This window comes from Diorhabda sublineata, chromosome 6, assembly GCF_026230105.1.
Source record: "Diorhabda sublineata isolate icDioSubl1.1 chromosome 6, icDioSubl1.1, whole genome shotgun sequence".
Lineage (NCBI taxonomy): Eukaryota > Metazoa > Arthropoda > Insecta > Coleoptera > Chrysomelidae > Diorhabda > Diorhabda sublineata.
The window spans coordinates 1,223,631-1,251,525 of record NC_079479.1 but is presented as its reverse complement, the minus strand read 5'-3'; the positions used below and the strand labels follow the sequence as shown (position 1 = coordinate 1,251,525).

Here is a 27,895-nt window from a genome sequence, read left to right as displayed (position 1 = left end):
ATAAATCAACTGTGGATGTGATCAAACAAGTCAAATTCTTAAAATCGAGTTTGGGATGTGTCCGGACAAGTCATATTTTGATAAAGACCGAAAATGATCTAAAATCAAGACGATTTACCAAAAAAAAAATATGTAAAAATGTCTTAGAATTAAAAATTCAATAATATACACGGTATACAAATTTTTATAATGAAATTATTTAAAACCGACCCTTATAAAACGGAATATTCTATTACTCATAACTTTTATTCTAGTTTTTAATTTCGAATTTTATTATGAGACTATAAAAATTTTTTATTTGATTACAACTAAATTCTTTTATACATTTCCAGTGCTGAATGCGCGAAATAATGATTCCGCCGTGGAAAATTACGGTAAACTATAAACTTTGAAACTACGTCCTTATACTCCTTTAATGGAGAAATAATGTTATACTAATTTTACAATTGAATCTAATGAAATCTACGTTAAATTTTGTTAGTTTATACATAGATCGTCAATTAGAGAAATTTCTAATCGTTAAATTGCTTACGATAAAATAATTCCGCGCTTAAAATTAATTTTGTTTCGAAACCCACCATTTTGGTTTTTTTTTTTTGATTGACACAAGAATTTTTTTCGTAATTTACGACAGTATTGTTCTTGAATTAACTCCGTGATTCATGCGAAATTAAAAATAGACGGCTTACGAGTGTACTACCGTGCCACGGTGCACTAACCAGGGGCGTACTTAAAGAAACGTCAATTTTTTTAAAAAAACTAATTTCAAAAGAGAAGAGACTCAAAATTAAGGACATTTAGAAGCATTTGTTGACGAAAATCACTTACAAATCATTTCTGGAACGGTTGATAATATTTACGTAACTTTTTTTCGGTTTTTAAAATTATTTTCGGTTGAAAATATTCCAGAATTTTCGTCTTCTATAACTACCAATATAATTTTTTCGATTTATCCCGGACTATAATTTTTAAACAAAGTATAGAACTTACCACGAGGTTCATAAAATTCGAAATAAATACGGATTTATTTTCGATACATATACAGAATGTCCCATTTAAAAATAAAATTAATAAATTCTTCCCTACAATTTTTTTAAATTTGTAAACTCGTAGTTGGGGCCAACTTATAACGAAAAATTAAATATATTTTAAAGTTTTCCTCAAATAAAAATATAATAAATTATTATACAAGGTGTGGTATAAAGAACGTACCACGTAATTTGACACGTGTGACAGCTGCTATGCTGTCATGTCAATTAAACCAATGTTGCCAACTTGAAATTTCCAAGTTAATGATAACTATGTTTATATCGTTGAATTTGTATTTTTTTTTTGGAAAATTTCGACCTTTCGGAAATAATTTGTACGCGCGTCTATGATCGACGACCGATTTTAAAAATGGGCAAGACAAACATAATGAGCGAAGACAGACGAAAACTAATAGAACCTTTTGACAGCTTTTTGAATAACTGCCAACTTCACAAACTAGTTTATTAAAAATGATTTTATTACGATGTTTGAAGCGCACAATGTTAAGTGTCTACTGAACATTGAATAAAATGTTAATATCACTGAAAAGGAATAAAACGTATTGTATTATATATTTTTTCTACGACTTATATAATTTTAATTGAAAAAAAAAATGTTTGAGGAACTTAATAATTTTAATTAACGATATAATGATAGTTTTCTACGAAACGGTACTATCTGGTAGCAAATTCTTTATACCGGGTCGATGAAAATTAAATATTCCGATTAGTATCGATATTTTTTTTCCGCTAAATGGATTAAAATGGATATCCGAAGGTCAAATATAGGGTGAGAATGTTAAGTGAGACAGTTACTCCAACCCCAATTAATTTTTACAAAATAACGTCATTTCTATTAACGATGGCAGCATAATTTTGGAACATTGATTTGTCCTATATAATGAACTAGAAATATAGAGGATTTTTCAGCACTTTTTGGTGATTCAGTTGGTTCGGTAGATATAGAACCAATTTTCCGTTTCCAGTGGTCACGACAACGAAAAAAACGTTACATGCGATGTCAGAATTGATTTTATTATCCTTGTACCCAAATAACTGCTTCACTTATCGTTTCTATCTACTCTAAATAATGAACCAGAGCTCTGAACAAAGTTGTAGGTCTTTCTAATCGATAAGAGTCATAGTACATTGTGGGCGGCCAAGGACATGCACCAACGGATCGTCCGTGATGCTTTTGGTGTGGAAAGGGCTTCTTAAACGACAGTATCCAGTTACTAGTCGGATTTCGTGCCTATTTACCATATTTTTTGGACCGTTGAAGCTACACCAACGATGGGTTCTAGGTCCATCGGTGAGTTCGCCGTTCCTACTCAAACGAGCTGGATCTTGCAACACCTTTTCGGCCGTCGAGGCCAGTATGGCGGCTCCGGTATCCGAGCCTTACCAATTCACCCCAAATCGCGCAAAAAACCCTTAATATTCCATGATTTGGAAGCGGAATCTTTGTGACGATTTCTAAGTGGACAATGGGCCGATTTTTGTAATAAGTCAAAATTTCATTACCGAAAATTCGTTACACGGTTTTATTTTAGAATGAACTAATTATCTGACGTGTTTCGGTTTCATGAAATAACTAATTGTGCTGTTGCCAAGAATCCGATTTAATACAAGTAAAATATCTCGAAGACAAAATAAATGGTTGCATCGAGATATCGCGTCGTAATCGAGTTTTTTTTTTTTTGCAAAAAGGTGTACGTGTATTTATGTATCAAGGATACGTTTGGAATTTCGAGTGGTTTTAAAACGCGTCTGGTTAATAATATAACAACGCGTTCGAATCAATATTTTACATTTTTCAATACGTAAACTTTTCCGGAACAAACTGCTGGAACTCCGCTGGGTGGACAATCTCTCGAAGGCTTACGTACGTGCAACCGGTGCCAAGAAATCATGTCCAACAGCTGTACTAGAAGTGATTTTCGATCTCCAACGTATCCGCGTGGTACTAGAATGTTCAGAAACGGGATCGCCAAAGAAAAACCGTCTCTAAATAACGACCAAACTTGGGACGTGCAACGAAATAGCTTAGCTTCAATACTAAGCTGCAAATGACGGACTGGACTACACAACAAGCAGAAATTTATGCTTCGATATCAAATTTTTTATTCGCAGTTGTACTTTGAGACCCCAAACTTTCAATTTGCCAATATTGAATAGTCGTAAGTTGGGTATGATTGAAAAAATGTGGCTGTAAACAACATTCTTGATAAAAAAATGTAGAGTTAGACGTCGATTTAATTTATTTAAAAAATGGAAAAACCGAGTTGCGTTCGTTCTACCGCCATTTGTGATACTTACAACCTTTTTTTTTTTTTTTAATTTAGTGTAGCGCCGCTGTAATTTTTTTTAGTGCTATAGTGCTGTAAATCACATCTAGTGTCTACCAGTTTTTATTATTATGTTTTTTTTCTACTTTATCTACCTCGGTCTGATGAGTGACGTGGCGTGGCTTCTGTCTGTTGTCTACTAATGTTTTGTCTTCATCTACAGTAAGTGGCTATCATCTACTAACATTTTTTTTTTAGCTAGCTCCGCCTCTGCTAACTATATTTGAGGAAAACCTCGTTTATTTCAAAAAAAAAAAATGAAGCGATATCAAATTTTCACTATAAATCCACCCCTGCATAAAATAATACTGTACAGTGTGAACCTGAAAAATGGAAACAGTCACTTGGACACACGTAGTTTCCGAAATAATAATTTTTTTATACAAGCACGTCAAATTTCTGAATTCAAACCTTTATAGAGAAAAATTTGCGGTTGGGGAGTTACAACGAGCAGCCGGAGCAAGAGGACTCGAAATCAATGAACAGGAAACCACTTAGATCCTCTGAGAGCACCAAAACAACGTTCCAAGTCATAGAACATCGATTCCCTTTGTGCGCCATTAGTTCAAATATCTTGATAACTGAAGATACAGGAAACAGATGTTTCTGGGCAGTCCAGAGAGCGCACAATTTTCATTTATCCGTCCCGGATGCGAGACATGGACTGAAACGACTAGTGATCTGATTTTGAACTGCTGGGAAGCACACCCTGTTTGCGAAAACGATGGAGGACTGCTAACCTGGAACAGATGTACGGCGAGCCAGATCTGGTGGCGTGGAACAGGTAGAAACATCTATGGAATTCCTGGAGGACGATGATTTTGCTAGTTGAGGCTAGGGATTTAACGTTGGAGGAACCAAACTCGGGATAGATATCTGTTGAGGCGGATCTGATTCAGCTAGGGGTTTTACGTTGGAGGAACCAAGCGCAGGATCGAAAGAATTGGTAGTCGATTGTTAAAAAAGGTCAAGGATTCGAGGCGACCGATATCTGTCTATAAAAATTCAATGGTTTCGAACTAACGGAAATTGAAGTGGTTTCCTTAAATATAGTTAGTACCTGGTAAAACGAAATTACCTCTAACCTTTATTTCCACTATACCAGCGTACGAATAAATTATTTTCAACCCTTTTGTACCTTATCTCCGTTCCCTTATCAGATATTTTTATACGATAGGATGAACGGAAGTCGAATGTCCCTTCGGTAGACGCTATCTCAATCAGACGCCGTGTTTTTACTAATTCTACGAAACTTATTTCACTTACGCGCCAGTCGAGAATAGAATTTAACAAAAAGAGCGATGATGAAAGAAAAAACTTTTTTGTTGATTTAATTTTACGTGTCGATGCTCTTTTTGTTCTCGAAGTAATATTGGTAATAATTTTGTTGTACGTCAAAAATGGAATCGTTTTATATAGAAAAAAAAAGAGGAATTTGTAATATTTGATCATAAAACGCGTGTCCTACATTTCGGAATATTAAAAGCTAATAAAAAAAAGACTGAAATTCAATAAAAAGCCTGCACACGTTCACGGGCTCTGTAAATAAACGTTCAAGTGCCAAATTGATCAACTGAAAAACGTTAACAAAAATAAATATTAACAAATATAGTCGCCGGGCCAATGCGAAAAATATTTTAATCGTTTTCGACGAAATATTGAAATTCAACAATTTACGTAACATGATTAAGTCAATATTTTGAGGTTATGTATTAACCGATCGGGTTTTTTTCGATTTTCTATTAGACGAATTCGAGTTTCGGAATAAAAATTCCAAAAATGGATTTTGAAATATTAAAAATCTTTAATAACGGATTTAGTTACTGGGCCTATCAATCCGGAGCAAATTTGAGGTTATATATTAAAAGAATAAATTTGGAATTCTATTTTTTAAAAACTTTGATTAAAAATAAAATAAATTGGATTATAAAAATATAGTTATAGAGCCAATTGATGATCTAGGGATTTAGGAATAATTTTACACGAAATAATAAGTTGAGATTGGCTGTTACAACAAAATTTTGAGGTTATATATTGAAAACTGACGTTTTTCTATAATGGATAAATTTTTATTGTTGTTTACGAAGAGTTAAAATTTAAATTTGAATTTCCAATAGGTCGAAATCGTAAACCAAACTTGAAATACTAATAAATTCAGTACTAAAATTTGAAAAATATAGTCAATAGGCCACTAGATTAATTTTAAGCAAAATGACGTCGTAAATTTGAGGTTATGTATTGAAAATTGACAGTTTTTTGTGAAGGAATTTCAAGAAAAGATCTGAATTTCTAACCTCAATCTGTAGAGAGTAAAATATTAAAAAATCACGTCAAAAATTTTAAGCAAAATGACGTCGTAAAAATTTGAGATTATGTATTGAAAATTGACAGTTTTTTGTGAAGGAATTTCAAGAAAAGATCTGAATTTCTAACCTCAATCTGTAGAGAGTAAAATATTGAAAAATCACGTCAAAAATTTTAAGCAAAATGACGTCGTAAAAATTTGAGATTATGTATTGAAAATTGACAGTTTTTTGTGAAGGAATTTCAAGAAAAGATCTGAATTTCTAACCTCAATCTGTAGAGAGTAAAATATTGAAAAATCACGTCAAAAATTTTAAGCAAAATGACGTCGTAATAATTTGAGGTTATGTATTGAAAATTGACAGTTTTTTGTGAAGTAATTTCAAGAAAAGATCTGAATTTCTAACCTCAATCTGTAGAGAGTAAAATATTGAAAAATCACGTCAAAAATTTTAAGCAAAATGACGTCATAAAAATTTGAGGTTATGTATTGAAAATTGACGGTTTTTTGTGAAGGAATTTCAAGAAAAAATTTGAATTTCTAACCTCAATCTGTAGAGGGTAAAATATTAAAAACTCACGTCAAAAATTTTAAGCAAAATGACGTCATAAAAATTTGAGGTTATGTATTGAAAATTGACAGTTTTTTGTGGAGGAATTTTAAGAAAAAATTTGAATTTCTAACCTCAATCTATAGAGGGTAAAATATTAAAAACTCACGTCAAAATTTTGAGGTTATGTATTAAAAGATGGTATATTTTCCCGAAAAATTCCATTCAAAAGTTTCCAAAATCATCGTGAACGAATATTAAATAGAAATTTGAATTTTCAATAGGGCGATATCCAAATTCTAAACAAAACCAATCAAAAAACAACTTTTTAATCACAATAATTATATTTTGTTTATTGGAAACATAAATGTGGCAACACTGGTGACAGCTACTAGTCTTTAGAAAAGTAATATATTAAAATATCGGGACAGTTATATGTGTTTTAATTATGATATGATACATTTTGTGTAAATTGAACTCTGGCCCAGAGACTAAACGGCACACACGTTTCGTTATTAAAATATTTGGAAACTAAATGAAGAACTAGAGGAAAGAGAAATGACGAGATAGCCGGGGGACATTTGAACTATATTTCAGTTATTATCAATGTAAATAAATATTGTACTAACCCTAATAATGTCAATAGTTTTTAACAATCCGTCAAATGTTTGTCGATAATTGAATTTATACGATTTATTTTAGAAATAAGTTAATCGTAAAAGCACGTATTGGTATACGTATACGTAGATTCATCAAATATGTTGCCGGATTTACATTTATTCGATTTTCGTTTTTTGTTTTTGGAAATTCGTGAACGTATATAGTGGAGTTAATAATTTTTAATACAGTTACCGCCATCTATCTCTCAATAGAAAAACTTTTAAATACTTTGATCTTATTAAAAATCTGTAAAATGTTGTTAAATGAGTAAATCATGCAACGTCTGTTGATTTGATTTGGAAATTTATATACGGGGTTAATTCGAAAATAGAAAATGTTGTCTTTGAATGGGCGAAAAAAAAAAAAAACTCGAATATAAATTTACGTCGTAGTGATTTTTGTTTAAAACAAAAGTTTATTTTGATATTCGATATGTCCGTGTATATTTTTTTTGCGAATAAAAACCCTGTCAGTATTTAAAATATACGGAATTTCAATTAAAGTTCAAAGTTCGATGAACAAAAGTTTTATATTTTGATATATATGCATACAGACATATTGTGTTTGTATAGGGCCGATAGCTGATGATAGAAATTTGTGATCTGCTACCGATATAAAGCTGAATATGAATATTTTGTACAGTTGATTCGTTGATGGAAAATAATGATTGTGAAAAGTTCATTTTATATATCGTAAATATCTATGTCATTAAAAACAACGTTCGATTGTTATATTTTTTGCAAAAATTGATTTATTTTACCGTATAATTCACAATTGATGAAATTTCTATCATACGCGGGTCGCCGGAAAAGATTCACGATGAAAAAAATTCAACAAAAGTTTTTTTTATACATTATACGAGGGTAGGTTTGGAATTTTTCTATTTTGAAATTGTATTTTTTGCAAAAATTGAATTATTTCACGGTATATTTCAAAATTGATGAAAAATTTATCGTACGGGGGTCGCCAGAAAAGATTCACGATGAAAAAAATTCAACAAAAGTTTTTTTTATACATTATACGAGGGTAGGTTTGGAATTTTTCTATTTTGAAATTGTATTTTTTCCAAAAATTGAATTATTTCACGGTATATTTCAAAATTGATGAAAAATTTATCGTACGGGGGTCGCCAGAAAAGATTCACGATTAAAAATATTCAACAAAAGTTTTTTTTATACATTATACGAGGGTAGGTTTGGAATTTTTCTATTTTGAAATTGTATTTTTTGCAAAAATTGAATTATTTCACGGTATATTTCAAAATTGATGAAAAATTTATCGTACGGGGGTCGCCAGAAAAGATTCACGATTAAAAATATTCAACAAAAGTTTTTTTTATACATTATACGAGGGTAGGTTTGGAATTTTTCTATTTTGAAATTGTATTTTTTGCAAAAATTGAATTATTTCACGGTATATTTCAAAATTGATGAAAAATTTATCGTACGGGGGTCGCCAGAAAAGATTCACGATGAAAAAAATTCAACAAAAGTTTTTTTTATACATTATACGAGGGTAGGTTTGGAATTTTTCTATTTTGAAATTGTATTTTTTGCAAAAATTGAATTATTTCACGGTATATTTCAAAATTGATGAAAAATTTATCGTACGGGGGTCGCCAGAAAAGATTCACGATTAAAAATATTCAACAAAAGTTTTTTTTATACATTATACGAGGGTAGGTTTGGAATTTTTCTATTTTGAAATTGTATTTTTTGCAAAAATTGAATTATTTCACGGTATATTTCAAAATTGATGAAAAATTTATCGTACGGGGGTCGCCAGAAAAGATTCACGATGAAAAAAATTCAACAAAAGTTTTTTTTATACATTATACGAGGGTAGGTTTGGAATTTTTCTATTTTGAAATTGTATTTTTTGCAAAAATTGAATTATTTCACGGTATATTTCAAAATTGATGAAAAATTTATCGTACGGGGGTCGCCAGAAAAGATTCACGATTAAAAATATTCAACAAAAGTTTTTTTTATACATTATACGAGGGTAGGTTTGGAATTTTTCTATTTTGAAATTGAAGTTTTTTCAAAAATGATACAGGTTATTTTTTTAGTCCGTTTTACATTTTTTTCTCAAAAAAAAAACATTAACTCCACCGTATACTGAGTTATTTATCGTACGAGGGTTGCAAAAAAGTTTTCCGTTGATAAAAATAAACTCATTTTTCTTATTATGATGTATGTAAAGGTTGAATCCAAATTTGAAAATTGGATATTTCACAAAATTATACGGGGTAGAAAATTTGAAATTTTTCTATTTTGAATTTGTAATTTTTTCAAAAATTGAACCATTTTTACGGTATAATTGACAGTTTTTAAAATATTCATCATACGAGGGTCGCCACAAAAGATTCTCGATGAAAAAAATCAACAAGGTTTTTTATATATATTTTATACGAGGGTAGATTTGAAATTAAAAAAATGATCTCATGAAAAAATTTAAACATTTGATCGTTTTTCTATTTTGAAATTGTATTTTCTTCAAAAACAGTTTAATTTTACGGTATAATTCAGTTAATGGGATTTTTACCATACGAGGGTTACCGAAAGATTCTCTTTAAGGTAAATAAACACACATTTAAAAAATTTTTTCAAAAAAAACTATTCTTTTCACTGTATAATGAGTTATTTATCATTTATACAAGGGTTAAATCGAAAATTAAGATGAATGAATGAACAGAAGATGAATTTTTCAAAAAAAGTCAATTGCGAAACACAAAAATTAATGCAATTCAATATTCTTTTGAAAAATATGAATATTATTTTCAATTTGATGGAATATCCGACCGAAATAGACAAACCTAATGGTTAAATAATATTTTTTTAATGATCTTGTCGGACATTTTAATGAATCCACCTCGAAGGAACCGAGTAAATATTTCCATTAGTCTTCGACGGCAATGAAACGAACGAAATTCAATAAGTGGAACGAGTTCCATTATTAAATATAATCGATAATTCCATCCATTATTACGAAACAATTCCCAAGACACAACGAATAAAAAAAATAATAATAATAATTGAAAGATCGATAATTCTTTATGAACTTGCAAATTTATTGGGAAACAACGTTGAATATGTGCTTTTATTAACAATTCGTTTTGTTTATTAGAAGGATTTGAATCGAAGGTGATATTTTATAAAGGATGTCCCACTTGGAATTCTTACTGGAACAAATACGAAAAATTGAATATTTATTGAATTTTTGATCAAATCGACGAGATATTTTTGTTTAATGATACGATTAGTATTAAAAATTCAATTTGGAATACAAAAAACGGTATATTACATTAGAAACTCAAGTATTATGTAAGAAAACATGATCTAATATTTATTTATCTAATATTTTGTATAAAAAATTCGGTTTTTCCGTAAGAAAAATAGTGTATTATGTGAAAAATTAGTGTAATGAGTGAAAATATTGTATTTTGTAGAAAAACTGAGTAATTTATGAGAAAAAACAATCAGTCTTATTGCAAAATAGTGTTTTATGTGAAAAAGTCGATTTCTTTTGCGAAAATAACAGTGTACCGTTAAAAAAACAGTGTATTGTATGAAATTTTGGCGTATTACACATAAAACAGTGTTTTGTCATAAAAAAGGTGTATTATGTAAGAAAGAACAGTGTACAGAATGAAAAAAAACACTGTTTTACGTAAAAAAAATCGACTCGAGGAAAGAAAACAGTGAATTGTGTAAGGAAAAACAGTGTACAGAATGAAAAAACACTGTTTTACGTAAAAAAATCGACTCGAGGAAAGAAAACAGTGAATTGTGTAAGGAAAAACAGTGTACAGAATGAAAAAACACTGTTTTACGTAAAAAAAATCGACTCGAGGAAAGAAAACAGTGAATTATGTAAGGAAAAACAGTGTACAGAATGAAAAAACACTGTTTTACGTAAAAAAATCGACTTGAGGAAAGAAAACAGTGAATTATGTAAGGAAAAACAGTGTACAGAATGAAAAAACACTGTTTTACGTAAAAACATCGACTTGAGGAAAGAAAACAGTGAATTGTGTAAGGAAAAACAGTTTACAGAATGAAAAAACACTGTTTTACGTAAAAAAAATCGACTCGAGGAAAGAAAACAGTGAATTGTGTAAGGAAAAACAGTGTACAGAATGAAAAAACACTGTTTTACGTAAAAAAAATCGACTCGAGGAAAGAAAACAGTGAATTGTGTAAGGAAAAACAGTGTACAGAATGAAAAAACACTGTTTTACGTAAAAAAAATCGACTCGAGGAAAGAAAACAGTGAATTATGTAAGGAAAAACAGTGTACAGAATGAAAAAACACTGTTTTACGTAAAAAAATCGACTCGAGGAAAGAAAACAGTGAATTGTGTAAGGAAAAACAGTGTACAGAATGAAAAAACACTGTTTTACGTAAAAACATCGACTTGAGGAAAGAAAACGGTGAATTATGTAAGGAAAAACAGTGTACAGAATGAAAAAACACTGTTTTACGTAAAAACATCGACTTGAGGAAAGAAAACAGTGAATTATGTAAGGAAAAACAGTGTACAGAATGAAAAAACACTGTTTTACGTAAAAACATCGACTCGAGGAAAGAAAACAGTGAATTATGTAAGGAAAAACAGTGTACAGAATGAAAAAACACTGTTTTACGTAAAAACATCGACTTGAGGAAAGAAAACGGTGAATTATGTAAGGAAAAACAGTGTACAGAATGAAAAAACACTGTTTTACGTAAAAACATCGACTTGAGGAAAGAAAACAGTGAATTATGTAAGGAAAAACAGTGTACAGAATGAAAAAATACTAAATTTGATCATTAGAATGTATTTTTCAAAGAAAAATGTGTATGAAAAACGATGATTATGTGAAAATTTTGTGTAAAAAACGGTGTCTTTTCTTAAGAAACAAAAAAAAAAAAACAGTGTATTATGAAAATATGGCAAATTCCGCGAGAAAACCATCCAATTTTGTCAAAAATCAATGTAATTCTTGATAAATCGTTTGTTTAAACAGGTAAAAATTGACTTTTCAATCTATTTCGATTAAAGACCGAATTAGATCGAATCCAAGCCAATTTATAACTAGAATCTTTTGAAAAATATTTGAAATAAACAAACAGATAGCGCTATAGGAGAGACCCTACCCCCCGTGTAATTTAATTTCGTAAAATTGAAGTTCGACTATACACATTGTATCCGGAATTTCCGTTCGGTAAACGTAATAACAATCGGCAATGCATAAATTGGACAAAACTATAATATATACTCCAACTTCAATATTTGTTAGATTGTAATTAATATCCATATACACATTTACAGGATATTGGGACAAATATTTGATCGAATCTATATTATCTCGGACGTTCTATAATCAATAAACGATTATTTTGTCGTTTCACGATTATTTATCGATCGCACCTTGTAATAAAACGTGTATTCGAATCCTTCTAATCGTCCAATTATATAAAGGAAAATACCATTTTTAACACTTAAACACTTAAAAATATTTCAAAATAATTTCTGTCTTAGGTCCTTTTACCGTGAAGTTCCCTCATCGAATTGGCGGTGTTGGGCTGCTGCATATGGTCGCGATGAACGCCAACCATATTGAGACGTCGATTGTGGGCTAAATGTTGAGAGGCTGTCACGTCTTCAGACCGTTTATAAAGCATACCACCACCACCACCACTATTCAAATGCTGAAAAATATATATTTGACATACTGACACATTTTATAATTTTACGAAAAATAAAACACCACTTTGACATTTATTAAAGTTTTTTTATTTTTTCTAAACCTCTTTCCAATTTTTTGTCATTACCGTACGTGTTTTAGCCGCCGTAGGGTCTCATCAGCTTAACGCGACCAACATAAGTATAAGATGGGTACTAAAAGATTAGTTTAGTTTATAAATTATACGAGGCGCGTCGTTTAATCATTTGTAGAAGGCGTATAGTAGATCCAAGTTCCAAATTTTATAAAAAGAAAGATTGCAAAATGAATTAGCGATAAATATTTATACACATCCACTTTACTCGCCCGATTTAGCACCATTTAGTTTAAAATGGATGAAAAAGAAGAAGAGACACATTCCAAATCGATTTTCCTTGATCCCCATAGCAGTATTTTCCAAGGTTCTTTGAACAACGCCAACTTCCGTGTCTTTTCTTGAATTGTGACTTATGTTTCTTCTGATTAAGCGTCAAACGAATCGCCATTTTTGTATAAATTTCCGAGAACCGAGCTACTCATCCCCACCACCCGCGCAACTTCCTCTCAAAACGAGTTCAAACGCGAGAGAGTACGCCTCTATGGCCCACCCTGTATAAAGGAAAATGACGTTGTCGGATTTTGTTTATAACATTTAGTGATATGTCACACTTTCTAGTTTCCAATACGAAAAAACTTCAAGGTAAAATAATACTTATGTATATATATATATATATATATCTTTATTACCGACAATTTCGATAATGTAACCTACTAATAACGTCCAAGGTTACCTACCGATGTCTACCTTATAAATTCTAATGTAATTATCGCCTTACTGTGACAAACGACCCATTATAAACCAACAACAATCGTTTTTAAACCATTTATGATTTCTGTCCATTAAAATCGATAGCTGCTTACGAATTAAATTAAAATTTCAATCTATTGATATTACACCGTGTATATTATGCCGATTTTTTATACGCTACAGGATAATCTCGACCTGATATCGCGTCACGAATAACAATTTTCTTTTTTCCTAAACGTATAATTTTATAAAGTTAATTATCATAAATAGACGATCTATTTTACACACAAAATTACCATATTGTTTTTTTTTTTTTTGTATAATGGTACGTAATGTTAGTGTGAAAAAACAGAAAAAAATTAAAAAAATCTAAACGTATAATTGTTCTAAGCCGACCCTGTACTAGACTGGTACCATCACTCCTTACGTCATCGCGATATCATTCCGTGAGTCGCGACTGCTTACTTAATACGCAACGTTGCCAATTATACGAGAATTGCAGTAAGTATCTTCCTATACTAAATATACTTATTTTTATTTTTTATTTCAAATTAATAAAAATCCATATTTACCACAAAATACTTGCGAATGAATATTCATTTAGGTTTCGATTCAAATCTGTTAATGATGCGGCAAGTTTTTTTTATGGTTTAAATAATTGGCAACCGAGCGATTCGTCGTGATATATACACAGAACCGTATTCACTTTATTGAGATATCAATATTTGGGGAATTAAATCGTTGATAATTTCTTCAAGAATTTTACAAAAAGCGCTCGGATCGCATTTATTTTTTTATTGAAAATATATTCTCGATTAAATAAAACTAAAAATGTCAGATCAAATGGCAATAAGTCTAAATTAGGTTACACCCCTCCGATTTCGTTAAAATTTTAGTATATTTTAAAGAAAATTAAGAATATGTATATATAGGGCGTGGAAATCATCCCTTCAGGTACTTTTTTGCGTTTAAAGAATCAAATAATTGTAGTGATTTTCCAGTGATTGCAATATTTAAATTAATCGTCGAAACTCTACAAAATGAAATCCAATAACAAGCAGGGGCTGCTGTTATCCTAACTAATGTCCGCCATAATTATTTCACCACCTCATCCTTTTTTGGGTCAGAATAGACTGTTTCATCATTTAAGGGGCGTAGCGGTGGACCCAGGTTTCAGTTACAATTATCAATCGACGTTTGCATTTTTCCTCATTCTGTTTAAACTACCACAATGGGGATTGAGAAATATTCACTTGATTGTGCTTTTGGTTCAAAAGCTCCAGATCGAATTCTATGGTCGTAGTAGATTTTGATGTATTTTTTCGATGATTTTTCTTTCCTGGACCTTCGAATCCGACAGATCAAAATTTAGCATAGTGTGTGAGTTGTTGCATAATCTCATGCCCGCAGATGGAACGGTCTTTGTGTTCTTTGGAACCGTTTCTTCTTTTTCAGTCCACTGTTTTGATTTGTTTTGAATGTGTAATCATGGACCCACGTTTCAAACTTAGCTTTTTTTCTGTGAAACATTCGATGGAAATGAGGTTGTTTTTGTTCCATTTTGAACACCCATTTTGCACACAACTTTTTATGTCCAAATTTTTAGTTAATATGCGACTTTTGGAAAGCCAAATTTCAATTTACAATCGTCCAGGGTCGTTTTGTGGATTTCTGGATTCGACATTCCATTTGGTCTTTGCAGATCGTGTAAACTTTGGGATACAGTCTTTCAAAATAAATAAAAACTCAAAGTAAACGTCGAAAACTTCCTTCGCAACTCTCGTACAACGCATTTATTTCCTAATTATAACGATATTATCGATTCAAAATTGTTCATTGTTCTGTCCCGTCATAAAACACTAACCATTAGATTATTGTGTAATGTAAGCAAACAATTATTTAAAAAAAAATTCACATAAACACGCATTAAACCGTTTTGTGCATGTAACGCCTCCTAGTACGGCAGTTATTTGAATGTACGCGTCCATTATCCATGTTTGAATAATATTGTTTTGGGGTTTATCATCAACTGATGAACGTGCGCCCTATGTTTAACATAAACATGTTTTTGTTTGTTCGTTTCGAAACTATTCGGATATAAAATGTAATTGTTCAAATTCTTTCAACCAAAAATAAATTTAGTCCTGTCATTAAATCATTACTAAATCCTCCTCTATCGGCTGGTTAACAAGCTCTGCTTTAGAGTTCATAGTTCGTAGGCCTTCAGATAGTGCTCCACTTGACCAAAATCCGATGTTCTTTGAGAAAATTCCGTTTTAACTCGACGAATCTTCACATAACTTGCTAGTGCACATCTTCCAATAAATCCACGTAGCAAACAGTAAACAATTCATCAATATTTTGGTGTATGCCCCCCCCTAAAGAAACGCTGGATCTTTACGTTGCTTGGAGGAGCCGGCGGGAGCGTCTACGTGGAAATGCGGAAGAGTCCAGAGCAAAAGATTGTACGAGGAAATTCCAGAGACTTCTCGTCCCCCCGAGGGCTCTGAGCAAACAAGCGTCGATTTTTTCCAATGTCGAAGCTTAGATAGCAAAAATAAAGAAGGAAAACTAAGGGTTAAGGCTTATCCTAAGGTTACTTCGACCTCCACCCCTGATAAGAGACCAAAAACCCCGAAAAGTCGTTAAACCGCGGTTGCAGTTGGGTCCGGTGGTAGCTACGTCAAATCCTGGATGGACCCTCTTCGGCATATACTGGAATCTGTCGCAGAATTAAGAGGAAAGATAGGAGGAACGATGAAGTCCTGTCAGGATCCCGTCGTCAAATGATAAAATAACTAAGGAACTTTTCGTAATGAACAAAACTAGTTGACGTATTGATTTGTGTATTTTAGCTAAAGTTCTGTTGCTCAATGTTTCGATACGACGACTTTTCGGAAAAGTTCGTTTATTGAATTCACCTTTTGGCGATAAAATATCGAAAAGTAAGTACTATTCGTGAAAGCGTTGAATAGAATTTACAGCAGAGATTGCATTTTAGAAGTTTAATTAAAATAGTTTCTTTTCTTTAACGTAATATGGAGAAATTTACGATGAAAACTAGTAACAAACCAATAAATAACCTTCTTAATTGCTTCCATCTTTTTCCCGCTCTCTAACTCTCTTTCTCTCGGAGTTTAATACGAAAATTATCGATTGAAATAACCATTCCGACGAGTTTTTGTTATTAATAGGTTATGTGAAGCGGCTGTTTGACATTTCGAATGGGAATATTTTCCTATAATTCCCCATTTTTTAATTCTGATACATTCTATCGAATAGATTTGGCAACTTGGTGTTTGCTTTTGCTATTTGCTGGGAAAGTAACGCCAAAATTTTGACAAACGACGTTATAGACTGATTATCTATTTGATTTATGACTGACAAGTGACAATTGACATTTTTTGACACTTAATTCGATGATCTTTAATCTACACTTTCTAACCTAATTCACGGGACGAGTACGGAAAATAGGACAACTTGTATCAATCCGCATAAAGTGTCCGATTTTAGTTGCGAAATATACTATTCCAATAACTTTTTTTTGTTGTCGTCATTCTTTCTCAAACTTGTGGTTTATCTCGTTTTTAGAATGTTGAATTTATACCGTTTACATATATATCTATCCATTTGAATATAAATGTCCTTTTAAGGTTTCGTGTATTTTTCGAAAAAAAAAAAAAAATAATAATAATACATTTACACACAATGTTTCAAAGAAAATACAAGGCAAATAAAATTGTTGTTTCCTACTAACTTTCTATAATTTTTCTTTTTTTTTTTTTTTCGAAATGAAGAGGGAGCGTACAGGACAGGACTATCAAGATACAAATAGTCATCGATCTTATATTTTCTAGACTCAGCCCATTTTGTCGAGGTTTTTTCGAAACTTACTTTCGTAAGTGTCAATATTTTGAAAAAACGATTGATCGGAAACACGTTTCAACAAACTTTCACTTTTGACCATGAAAAAGTAGAGTTTTTTTTACAAAAATTGACGCATATTGGTGTAGTTTTTTCGTTCAAAACGCTCGTTTTTACGTATCTTTGAATATTTTTTTCTGTCGTCGGTTAATTCGGATCGATTTCTATCCCTATTTCGATTTCAAGTCTACCGTGTTTCGTATTTGAATTATCGACCTTTTTCACCAAAAATATATTCGCTAATCTAGCATCGTTAATGATTGATTGGACCATAAATAATCCCATATTGCCCGTCCGGTCTGTGCTCGATGACAGAACCGTCGCCAGCGCCGGCAATCGATTGTGTATTTATGTTTTCGCACTTTTTGCACGTTTTATTAACGACCTTTTGACTATTTAAATTCCCACGCGAGGTTTTCAGAAAATTGAAAGTGAATTTTTAATTTTTAACTATTTTTTTTTTTTAACAATTCAAGTTAGATCGGAAATGATTGAGGTCTCGTCGAATTGACACACATTCGAGAAAAGATTACGATGGAAACAATAGAAAATAAGGGATCTAGTTCTACACAAGACGACGGAGTATCAATGAAACTTGATAAGATTACGAAAAACAATGAAAAAAACTTAGAAATAGTCGATTTTTCCAAAAAAAACTTCAAATATATAATTATCTATTTTATTATAATTATTTATACTCGAAACGGGGAAAATCCAAACGACTGCCTTGCGATTTATTTATGGTCATCGCAAACTCCAGACGTACCGGAAATTGTAAACGTTCAAAATCGAATGGTAAATCCGTTGGAATCATCGAGATAAAGACATCCACTCCTTGGTATTTTTCCTTAAGGATTTTTGATGACGTTATTCATCAATTTTTTCACAACAAGTCTTGTTCCTTTGCACAATCCAAGTTGGAATATCTGGAACTAACACCAACACTCAGTAGGTGGTGATCCAGGCCATTCCGGTGAGTTTAACAGTTCCGTGGGATAGTTGACTGCTTTGAAGGAAACCAACTGTCCCGGAAGAAAATTCTGAACGGTCGCAGTGAAATCGTCGGCATTTTTTTTTTTTTTTCGTTTAACCAGTTAATTCTAGTTATATGTGGGAAACCATATCTGAATAAGCTCCTTTTTTGACTCTGTGATTAAACAGAAATTTGTGGGGAATGTGATGAATCCGGTCGAGGTGTCCACCGCCACTTTAGTATTTCCAATTTTCGACAAGTGTTTGTTGGAAAAATCACACACAAAAGATCACAAAACTTGAAATCACCAAGGATCATCGAAATAAAGAAAGTTGACGCGCTTTTTGTCTGACGTATCGATGGATCGCCATATTAATTGGTTGTCAAATGTCAAATGTCAATTATTATGTTTCCGTTCAAAAATTTATAGCGAAACTAACGAATAACGATTCGTTTTTTTCTATATACGGATATCTCAAATTCCGTTTTAATTTTTTTTGTTCGATCTATATGCAAAAATATTTAAATTTCAATAGTTACGTCGCGTATTAAGAATAAGTGTTATTGTTGGCAGTTACTAACCCTCATTAGCATTTTTCGAGTCTTTGAAAGCGATACACTTCCGTAACATACCAAACGACACGTTTAGATACTTACGTAAATAATTATAAACATACAAGGGGCGTGAGAATAGTAAGAATTCGAATCTCGAACGAAATGAGGACGTTTTCATAAATTTCAACCAAGTATATAAGATTTAAAGGACTATTTTTAGTATGGAATAGAAAAATCGTCCTTTTCTCCCCGGGGGCTTTGAACAAATTGGAATCACGGCACCCACTACCCCTAAAATATCGATATCGAGGGTTTAATTCGTGTTTTTGGCTTAAACCCCGCAACATCAGTAGTGCCTCGACTTCCAACCAGAGTTTCCAACACGAAGGTCCAGGTGAAGCTTCTAAGAGGCCAACAACCTCCGGTTTTGTGTCCAACGAACACTAATTGGCTTCAATAACCTGCATACGCAGTAAATCCCGTTATTAGCTGCGCGAAATCAAAGAGGTGATCGAATCTGGTGGTGGCTAAGGCTAAGGGGACAATTTTCTATGTCGTGAGCGTGTTTTTGAGTGGCCTAAGGATTTTAGTGAAGGTACTGAAGATGACCAGCGCTCAGGTCGTCCTGTGACTGCTTCAACTCCGAAAACAGTGACAAAAATCAATCAAATTGAGCGTGCAGATCATCGAATGATTGCCGAAGCTGTAAACGCCGATAAAGAAACGTTTAGAAAAATTTTCCACGAGGAATTACACATGACAAAAGTCTATGCGAAGCTGGTACTCCTGACTTCCAGCACTGGTTGGATCAAAGGAAAAAACGCATGGCGATAGAAGGGGCGAAAATTTTGTAATTTTGTAAAACTTATTTGTCATCGTCTTTTCCGATAAAAATTCACTTTTAAAACATAAAAAAAAATGATGGAAATAAGTCGAGACGTCAATTTTTTTGACGGTTTTTAAATCTTAACAAATAAAAAAAACATCCGTTTTCGTTTCGACTCGGTAACCAAAAGGAAAAAACGACATCCACATGCAAATGTAGTGTTTGTTTTAATAGTTTCGGTTGTCGTCGGTTGTTGCTTGTTCGTGTCGGACGCGAGTCGACTATTATTCATTCCCCAGGTTATAAAATCTACGACTTCCCGCTGCTCATATTTTCGCTAAGAGTATAATTCTAACTTTGAGCAACAAAGTGTTTCTTTTTTGGAAAACCGTTGCAACGAGGCAACGAAATACAATTCGATTTTCAAATTAGACTTCGTTCGTATATACGAGGACGGTTCCAAAAGTATCCGACGCACGAAAACCCTCCCTCCAGCTCCAAATACTTTTCCCAGCGATCTCCAATAAATTCCATACCATCAAGTCATTAACTGTTCATTGTTGGAAAATTTTCGACCATTTTTGCAAGTCTGGGAAGAGAAAATGATCCGAGGGGTTTAAATCTGGCGAATAGGGTGCAAAAAATTGACGCCCGCAGATTGTCTTCTTTGGAGCCGGTGCTCAATAAACATTCGATGGAAACGAGGTTGTTTTTGTTCCATTTTGAGCACCCATCTTGCACTTTTTGGATTGTTGTCACCACCATTTGGTCGACCACCGGGAACTTTTTTACGAATAACAATTTCAAACCCCTCAATATGAAAAGTAATGGTATATAGGGGGCGATTAACCCATCCTGGGAGTTATTTGGTGGTGATTTTCAAACTTTTTTGTAAAACTAACATAGAGAGTTGGGAAATTTTTCATCTTGAGACTAATTTGGCCCCGATATAGGAATTACTCCTCTGCAGTATCGAATAACATTATTAAAAGCATGTTTTTGCTTTTCAAATACAAGTTTTATGAAAAATTATAAATAAAAGTTTTTAAATCAACTAAGAAATGGAAAAACTTCGATATTTAGAGATTAAATCATCCCTAATTAACCCCCAATTAACTTTCTAAAACTATTACTTGAGGTAAACGAAAAAAATTCGAAATTTTTAGAGGTAAATTGTCATATTTTGGGTTGGGTGGACCGAAAATTGTGTTACAAACTATTTTTCAACCGGAATATCCAATCCCGATTTTACAACTGGCAATTCAAAGATAATTTCTTATGTTCGAACATAAAATTTTTTATTGCATATTCACGGAAAGGACATAGGTACTTCAATATTGGAATGTTGTCATTGGAAAACCGTTTTCTTTAATACGGAATGTTATCGCTTCGATCTAATCTTGTTCTATGATAGAAAAATGTCTTCGAAAATAAATTTTGATTCGTTCAATAGAAGGAAATACGAGTAATTTATCGCATGAATATTGAAACGAATATAAAATTATACGAGGGTTGTTTCCTTAGTTACGGAATCGTGCTGAAAACTGACTATAGTTAGAAAAGTTGTTTCTTAATATCGAAATGGATTATATGGAGCAACGCGCCTAAATTGAATACTTTAAAAGAGTTTCCTTTAGGGATTGTAGTGTTTTAAACATGATAAACAATCGCGTGATACATTTCGTTCACTGATGTAGACCATGAAGCCGGTCCTGTTCCAATATGTTGTCGAAACTAAAGTTTGGTGGACGCGCCGGGGTTTTATTTGCGGCAAACTAGAGATTTCCCGGAAATACGATATTCCAGAATGTGATTATGGTATAGAAAAACAGTGACAATAGAAGTAACTAGTTAATTTGAATAAATTAGATGTTAAGTAATAGTTAATAGTGTGTAAGTGTTTTCGACCAACAATTTTTTAATGTAGTTAGTAGGGAGATATAAAAAAGGCGATGAATAACGAAGAATCTCTCTCCGAGATATCACCCTTAAAAGGTAGTGACTAATAAGAGAACAAACTCCATTTTTAAGGGTGATATAACGGGAAGGGGTGGTCTGAGGAAGGACCCGAATTTTCCAAAATAGAAATAAATTAATATAAGATTATTTTACACAATTTTGAACGGAAAATTTTCAATCTACTAAATGAAGTACACAAATTTGTAAATTTTTGAAATTGTCTCGAAAAAACATCGCTGTTGGCATTCCTAAAACCTGCCCCTTAGAACTTTCTGTAAGAGGTACTATTTCGGTACTCTACTTTTGGAAAAAAATCCCATAAAAAGAAATCAGTTGGACGTGGATCTGGGCTGCGAAAAGGACACGCAAAAACTCGTTAAATCTACCCCAAAATTTACAATTTTGTTTATTGACACGTTAAATTGTCGCCAAAACGCTCAAAAAAATGCTTTTCCGCCGCCATATTTATTTTTAATCCATGATTTGATAATTTTCGTCGATTTTTTTTCACGCATAACGCGCGTTGATCTTCCGTAAAGCTAAAAGTCGAGAGACGCCTTCACCTAACGAAAAATCGAGAATTTAACGGCCATTCTACCATATTCGTTGAATATTTTCGAATAATTCGCGGAAAAAATGATATAAAACGAAATGTATAGAAAATAATGTAATAAAATTTTCACTGACCCGAATTTGAAATAACGCGACCCACATTGGGGGAAAATCGAAGAAAAACTGAAAAACGCCGATGAATAAATGATCAATTTTCTCCCTCGTGGGAGAGGTGAAAGTTAGTCCGTTAAATTGATCGTTGAAAAAGAAAAATTTATTTAAACCAGACCCCCTGGGGGCCGCCTGGAGCACTTTTATTAATAACACCAATTAAATATCGATAAAATTTGATTATTTTGTACTTACCGGTTGATTGTGCGGTATCGGCATACCTCTCGAACCACCCCTTCCGTGATATATGCGGGAATAACCGTGAATTTCTTTATTTTTATCGAGAATCGGTGTTTGGAGTTGTAACGAAACATCGGTTCCGTAATCTTGCGATATGACGTCATCGTTCATAGCGGCACCATTTTCCGATATCAAATTTACATTCGGACGAATATTTCTATTAATATTCTGAAAGTTATACGAACAAATTTCTTTTATGAACAAACTCACTCTTATTTTTAATTTTAAATGAAGAAACAGGAAGATGAAAAGTCCAAAAATTGTACGACTTTTTCGTTCGCCCTCGTAAGTTGAGAAAGAAATTTGTTGGTAATATTTGTATTAATATATTTTTGTGTTTTTATTGAACCACAGCTTGAATTGCGGTCACTGGAAGGGCAAATTTTCTAAAAAGTACATTTTCCGTCCCCCTCGTAAATTAGCAGCGAAAATTTTGATATAAATTGCGTTAAGAAACTTTAAGTTGCTGGTATTTTTGAGAAATCTCAACAAAAAACTTCTTAAATTTCAAACTTACGAGGACAAAATGTGAAAAAATGTTCTAAAACTACATATGGTGCCGCCCTCGTAAACTAGATGCAAAAATTTTCCTACAAATTGTGTTAAACCATTTAGTTCCTAGTATTTTCGGGAAATTTCACTAAAAACATCTCGAATTTTATTCACAGGAGTATGAAAGGTGGGATAATGTCATAAAAAATACATTTCATGTCACCCTCGTAAGCTAGATATGAAATTTTTTTGTATAAATAATGTTAATAAATTTAGTTATTGATATTATTAGAAATTTCTTTAAAATTCATCTAACACAACATGAAAAAGTGTTGAAATCTTCTAAACATATATTTGCTGTCCCCCTCGTAAATTAGCAGCGAAAATTTTGATATAAATTGCGCTAAGAAACTTTAAGTTGCTGGTATTCTTGAGAAATCTCAACAAAAAACTTCTTAAATTTCAAACTTACGAGGACAAAATGTGAAAAAATGTTCTAAAACTACATATGGTGCCGCCCTCGTAAACTAGATGCAAAAATTTTCCTACAAATTGTGTTAAACCATTTAGTTCCTAGTATTTTCGGGAAATTTCACTAAAAACATCTCGAATTTTATTCACAGGAGTATGAAAGGTGGGATAATGTCATAAAAAATACATTTCATGTCACCCTCGTAAGCTAGATATGAAATTTTTTTGTATAAATAATGTTAATAAATTTAGTTATTGATATTATTAGAAATTTCTTTAAAATTCATCTAACACAACATGAAAAAGTGTTGAAATCTTCTAAACATATATTTGCTGTCCCCCTCGTAAATTAGCAGCGAAAATTTTGATATAAATTGCGCTAAGAAACTTTAAGTTGCTGGTATTCTTGAGAAATCTCAACAAAAAACTTCTTAAATTTCAAACTTACGAGGACAAAATGTGAAAAAATGTTCTAAAACTACATATGGTGACGCCCTCGTAAACTAGATGCAAAAATTTTCCTACAAATTGTGTTAAAACATTTAGTTCCTAGTATTTTAGGGAAATTTCACTAAAAACATCTCGAATTTTATTCACAGGAGTATGAAAGGTGGGATAATGTCATAAAAAATACATTTCATGTCACCCTCGTAAGCTAGATATGAAATTTTTTTGTATAAATAATGTTAATAAATTTAGTTATTGATATTATTAGAAATTTCTTTAAAATTCATCTAACACAACATGAAAAAGTGTTGAAATCTTCTAAACATATATTTGCTGTCCCCCTCGTAAATTAGCAGCGAAAATTTTGATATAAATTGCGTTAAGAAACTTTAAGTTGCTGGTATTCTTGAGAAATCTCAACAAAAAACTTCTTAAATTTCAAACTTACGAGGATAAAATGTGAAAAAATGTTCTAAAACTACATATGGTGCCGCCCTCGTAAACTAGATGCAAAAATTTTCCTACAAATTGTGTTAAAACATTTAGTTCCTAGTATTTTAGGGAAATTTCACTAAAAACACCTCAAATTTTATTCGTAAGAGTATAAAAGGTGGGAGAATGTCATAAAATATACATTTCATGTCACCCTCGTAAGCTAGATATGAAATTTTTTTGCAAAAATAATATTAATAAATTTAGTTATTACACATTTCTTTGAAATTTATCTAACACAACATGAAAAAGTGTTGAAATCTTCGAAACAAATATTTGCTATCCCCCTCGTAAATTAGCAGCGAAAATTTTGATATAAATGGCGTTAAGAAACTTTTAGTTGCTGGTATTTTAGAGAAATCTCAACAAAAAACTTATTAAATTTCAATCATACGAAGATAAAAGATGAAAATACGTTCTAAAAAATATATATGCTGCCACCCTGGTAAACTAGATGCAAAAATTTTTGTACAAATTGTGTTAAACCATTTAGTTCCTAGTATTTTCGGGAAATTTCACTAAAAACATCTCGAATTTTATTCGTAGGAGTATAAATGGTGGGAGAATGTTATAAAAAATACATTTTCCGTTACCCTCGTAAGTTAGAAACGAAGTTTCTATATAAATCATGCTGATACATTGAACGACTGGTATTTTTTTAAGAATTTCATTAAAATGAATCCTGAATTGCCTTCACAGAAAGAGAAAAAAATTAAAAAATCGTATAAAAAAACTTTTTATCTCCCCCCCCCTCGTAGGTTATACGCGATTTTTCTTGTGAAAAGTATATTAATTCATTTGATTATTGGCATTTCGTAAAAATATTATCAAAATATATATGGATATGCATTAATAGAATGAAAAAATGTAAAAAATACATTTTCTATCTCCCTCGTAAGTAAGGTACGAAATTTTCCTGTATAAATTGTATTAATACAATCAGATATTGATTTTTCTTGAAAATTTCATCAAAATCTATTTTGGATTACAGTCATACAAAAATAAAATGTGAAAAAATTTTCTTAAAACCACTTATTTTCACACCCTCGTACACTATTCGCGAATATATGTAAAAATGTTTGAAAAAACTCACCCTCGTAAATTATAAATGGCATTTTTTAGTATAAATTATAGCAATTATAAGAGAAGGAAAGACAAATTTCTACAAAATACATTTTTTCTCGCCCCCGTAAATTGTATAAATTGTGATTAATAATTCCAAAATTTGTTATATCTGTGTTTTGTTAGAATACACCTCGAATTAGTATAAAAGAAAAATGAAACACATTTTCTCTCACCCTCGTAAACTAAAACCCAAATTTTTAAACATGCATTTCGACGACCCACAATATTTGTTGTTACCTCTCGAATTTGCCTAATTAGAGCCTCAAATAACGTCAAAAAACAACGAAACAACCGTAGAAAAAATATTGAATACAACAAGTAAATATATTGTCAATCAACTAATATCAACTGAATTCATAAAATTACATTAATCTTCGCGGAAAAATTTTGACCATTTGACCAACGATTATTTTTTTTTAAATCGTTTTATTTTATATATACATATATTTTTATATACATTTGGCAACGCCGACAACGTTCCAACACCTTAGTGAATCTTAAGGAAACCATTAAAAAAGCGTCACGTATTTTGTTTCCTGCAATCCAAGCACGAAAACACCGATACCATCTTAATTCAAACAAAACGAATTTAAAATGATCACTATAATACGATTCTTCGCATCTAGAAAAACTAGACGAGATGAAAAATGAGATCGGGAAAACGAGAAAAGATATTTCACAATTGAAAACTTATCACTTATTAATTATTTTAAACATTCGATGTCTGAATTTGTGTACGACATGTTGTATACCCGGTTGCATACTTTCGTATAAATATAAACAACGTCGTCCCACATTTAAATAACTGTAGAGGTGGTATTATTGTGTTTTAAATTAGATTTCTCTCTTTTTTTTTCAATAGGCGCTTTTCGAATGAAAACAAAAATATATAAAGGCGAAATTTAGTATCAAAGCTACTAATCCATAATAAAATCCAATTTATACACGTGTTTTATTCTGAATCAATTATAACGGGCTTTTTGTTTTTATACCTTCCAGAATAAATAGATTACGAGGGATTTAAGGGTTCATTACGAATGTTGAATTGAATGAAACAACTCGGGTAGTTTTATTTTTAATTTCGTTTTATGGTGAATTTACGGTATCTGTTCTGTTAGGCGGCATTGATATAACGAAAAACGTCCATAAAAGGGTAGAAATAAAAAACTGATGCAAACGTTGAAACGCGTAATATTTAATAGTTAAATTCGGTCATATTTGAGGTTATACGATGTTTCAAGGTGTTTTTTTTTTTCATATCCATCATTAATCTAAATGCGAGAGAATTTTTTTTTATTTACGACAAGATAGAAGTGTTGGTTAAAACTAACAATCATAGTATACAGGGTGGGTTGGAAAATTATAAAATTGATTGTAAATAAAAAATAAAAACGACGTCATTAAATTCAATTTAACACCAAAAACGTTTGAAGAAATGAAAAATTGTAAAAATCAATAGTAACCAATAAAATATTTTAGAAAATAGTGACGAAAATTCGAAAACCAATCGTTCAATGTATTTCCACGACAGTTTTTGAAAGTTGAATACTTAAAAAATAAGAACAATTTAAAAACAGTAGCAAAAAAACTCATTATAACACCAAAACAACATTAAAAACAATTATTTGACTCACTTGTTGATCGGGATTTCTTCTGATATCAAACGTCTGTAATCTTTGGGCATATCCAGGTATTTGTTTAGTATTAGGAACGATAGGTGTAAATGTTGACATGCCATCGTTAGTAACAGATGGCGTACTAGTCATAAAAGCGCCTGCGTTTGAATGACAACTTCTATTGTTGTTCTAAAAAGAGTGAGAATCGAACCTAACCTCAATTTAGAGATAACAGAAAAACAATCGAATTTTGACAAAGTAAAATGACGATTATATTTGAAATTACCGAAACCTAACCTCAAATTTATGTGATGATTAATAATATCGTGATGAGTAATTACCAGTAACATATTCCTCATCATTTTATTCTCACTCATGATTCCTTTTAATTTATTATAACAGGAAAATAATTGTCCTTTAGCGTATTGATATTTTTCAGTTTGTGCTTGATTCAAACGTTGCTTGTGCATCATTTGAAAATTGTAAACCTGCAAACATAACCGCTATAACCCATTTCTTTTTCTTAGTTGTTTCCATCGCGGTAATTTGAATTTACAAAATAAAAATTACAACCTGTATATATAGGAGAGAATTTGAAGCAAAACACTTTATTTTCACGTAAATAATTTCATATTTGTTCAC

The 27,895-nt window shown here is 31.7% G+C and overlaps 2 protein-coding genes across 3 annotated transcripts in view; one reads left to right on the top strand and one right to left on the bottom strand.

Moving 5' to 3' along the window:
• Positions 1 to 12,659, top strand: part of LOC130445992 (CUGBP Elav-like family member 1) — a 142,071-nt gene extending 129,412 nt beyond the window's left edge. Inside the window, exon 8 of one of the 2 annotated variants that reach the window (XR_008910091.1) lies at positions 12,419 to 12,659. The gene's annotated coding sequence lies outside the window, so the exon portion shown is untranslated. The remainder of the gene's footprint in view (positions 1 to 12,418) is intronic. The other variant, XR_008910090.1, reaches the window with a different exon arrangement.
• On the bottom strand, positions 581 to 27,895 carry LOC130445993 (uncharacterized). Its single transcript, XM_056781940.1, has 4 exons — positions 27,595 to 27,895; positions 27,272 to 27,442; positions 22,566 to 22,778; positions 581 to 12,588 (listed from the first exon to the last, which is right to left on the bottom strand). Exons 1-4 carry the CDS (start codon positions 27,724 to 27,726, stop codon positions 12,415 to 12,417), a joined length of 690 nt encoding a protein of 229 aa, XP_056637918.1. The 5' UTR covers positions 27,727 to 27,895; the 3' UTR covers positions 581 to 12,414.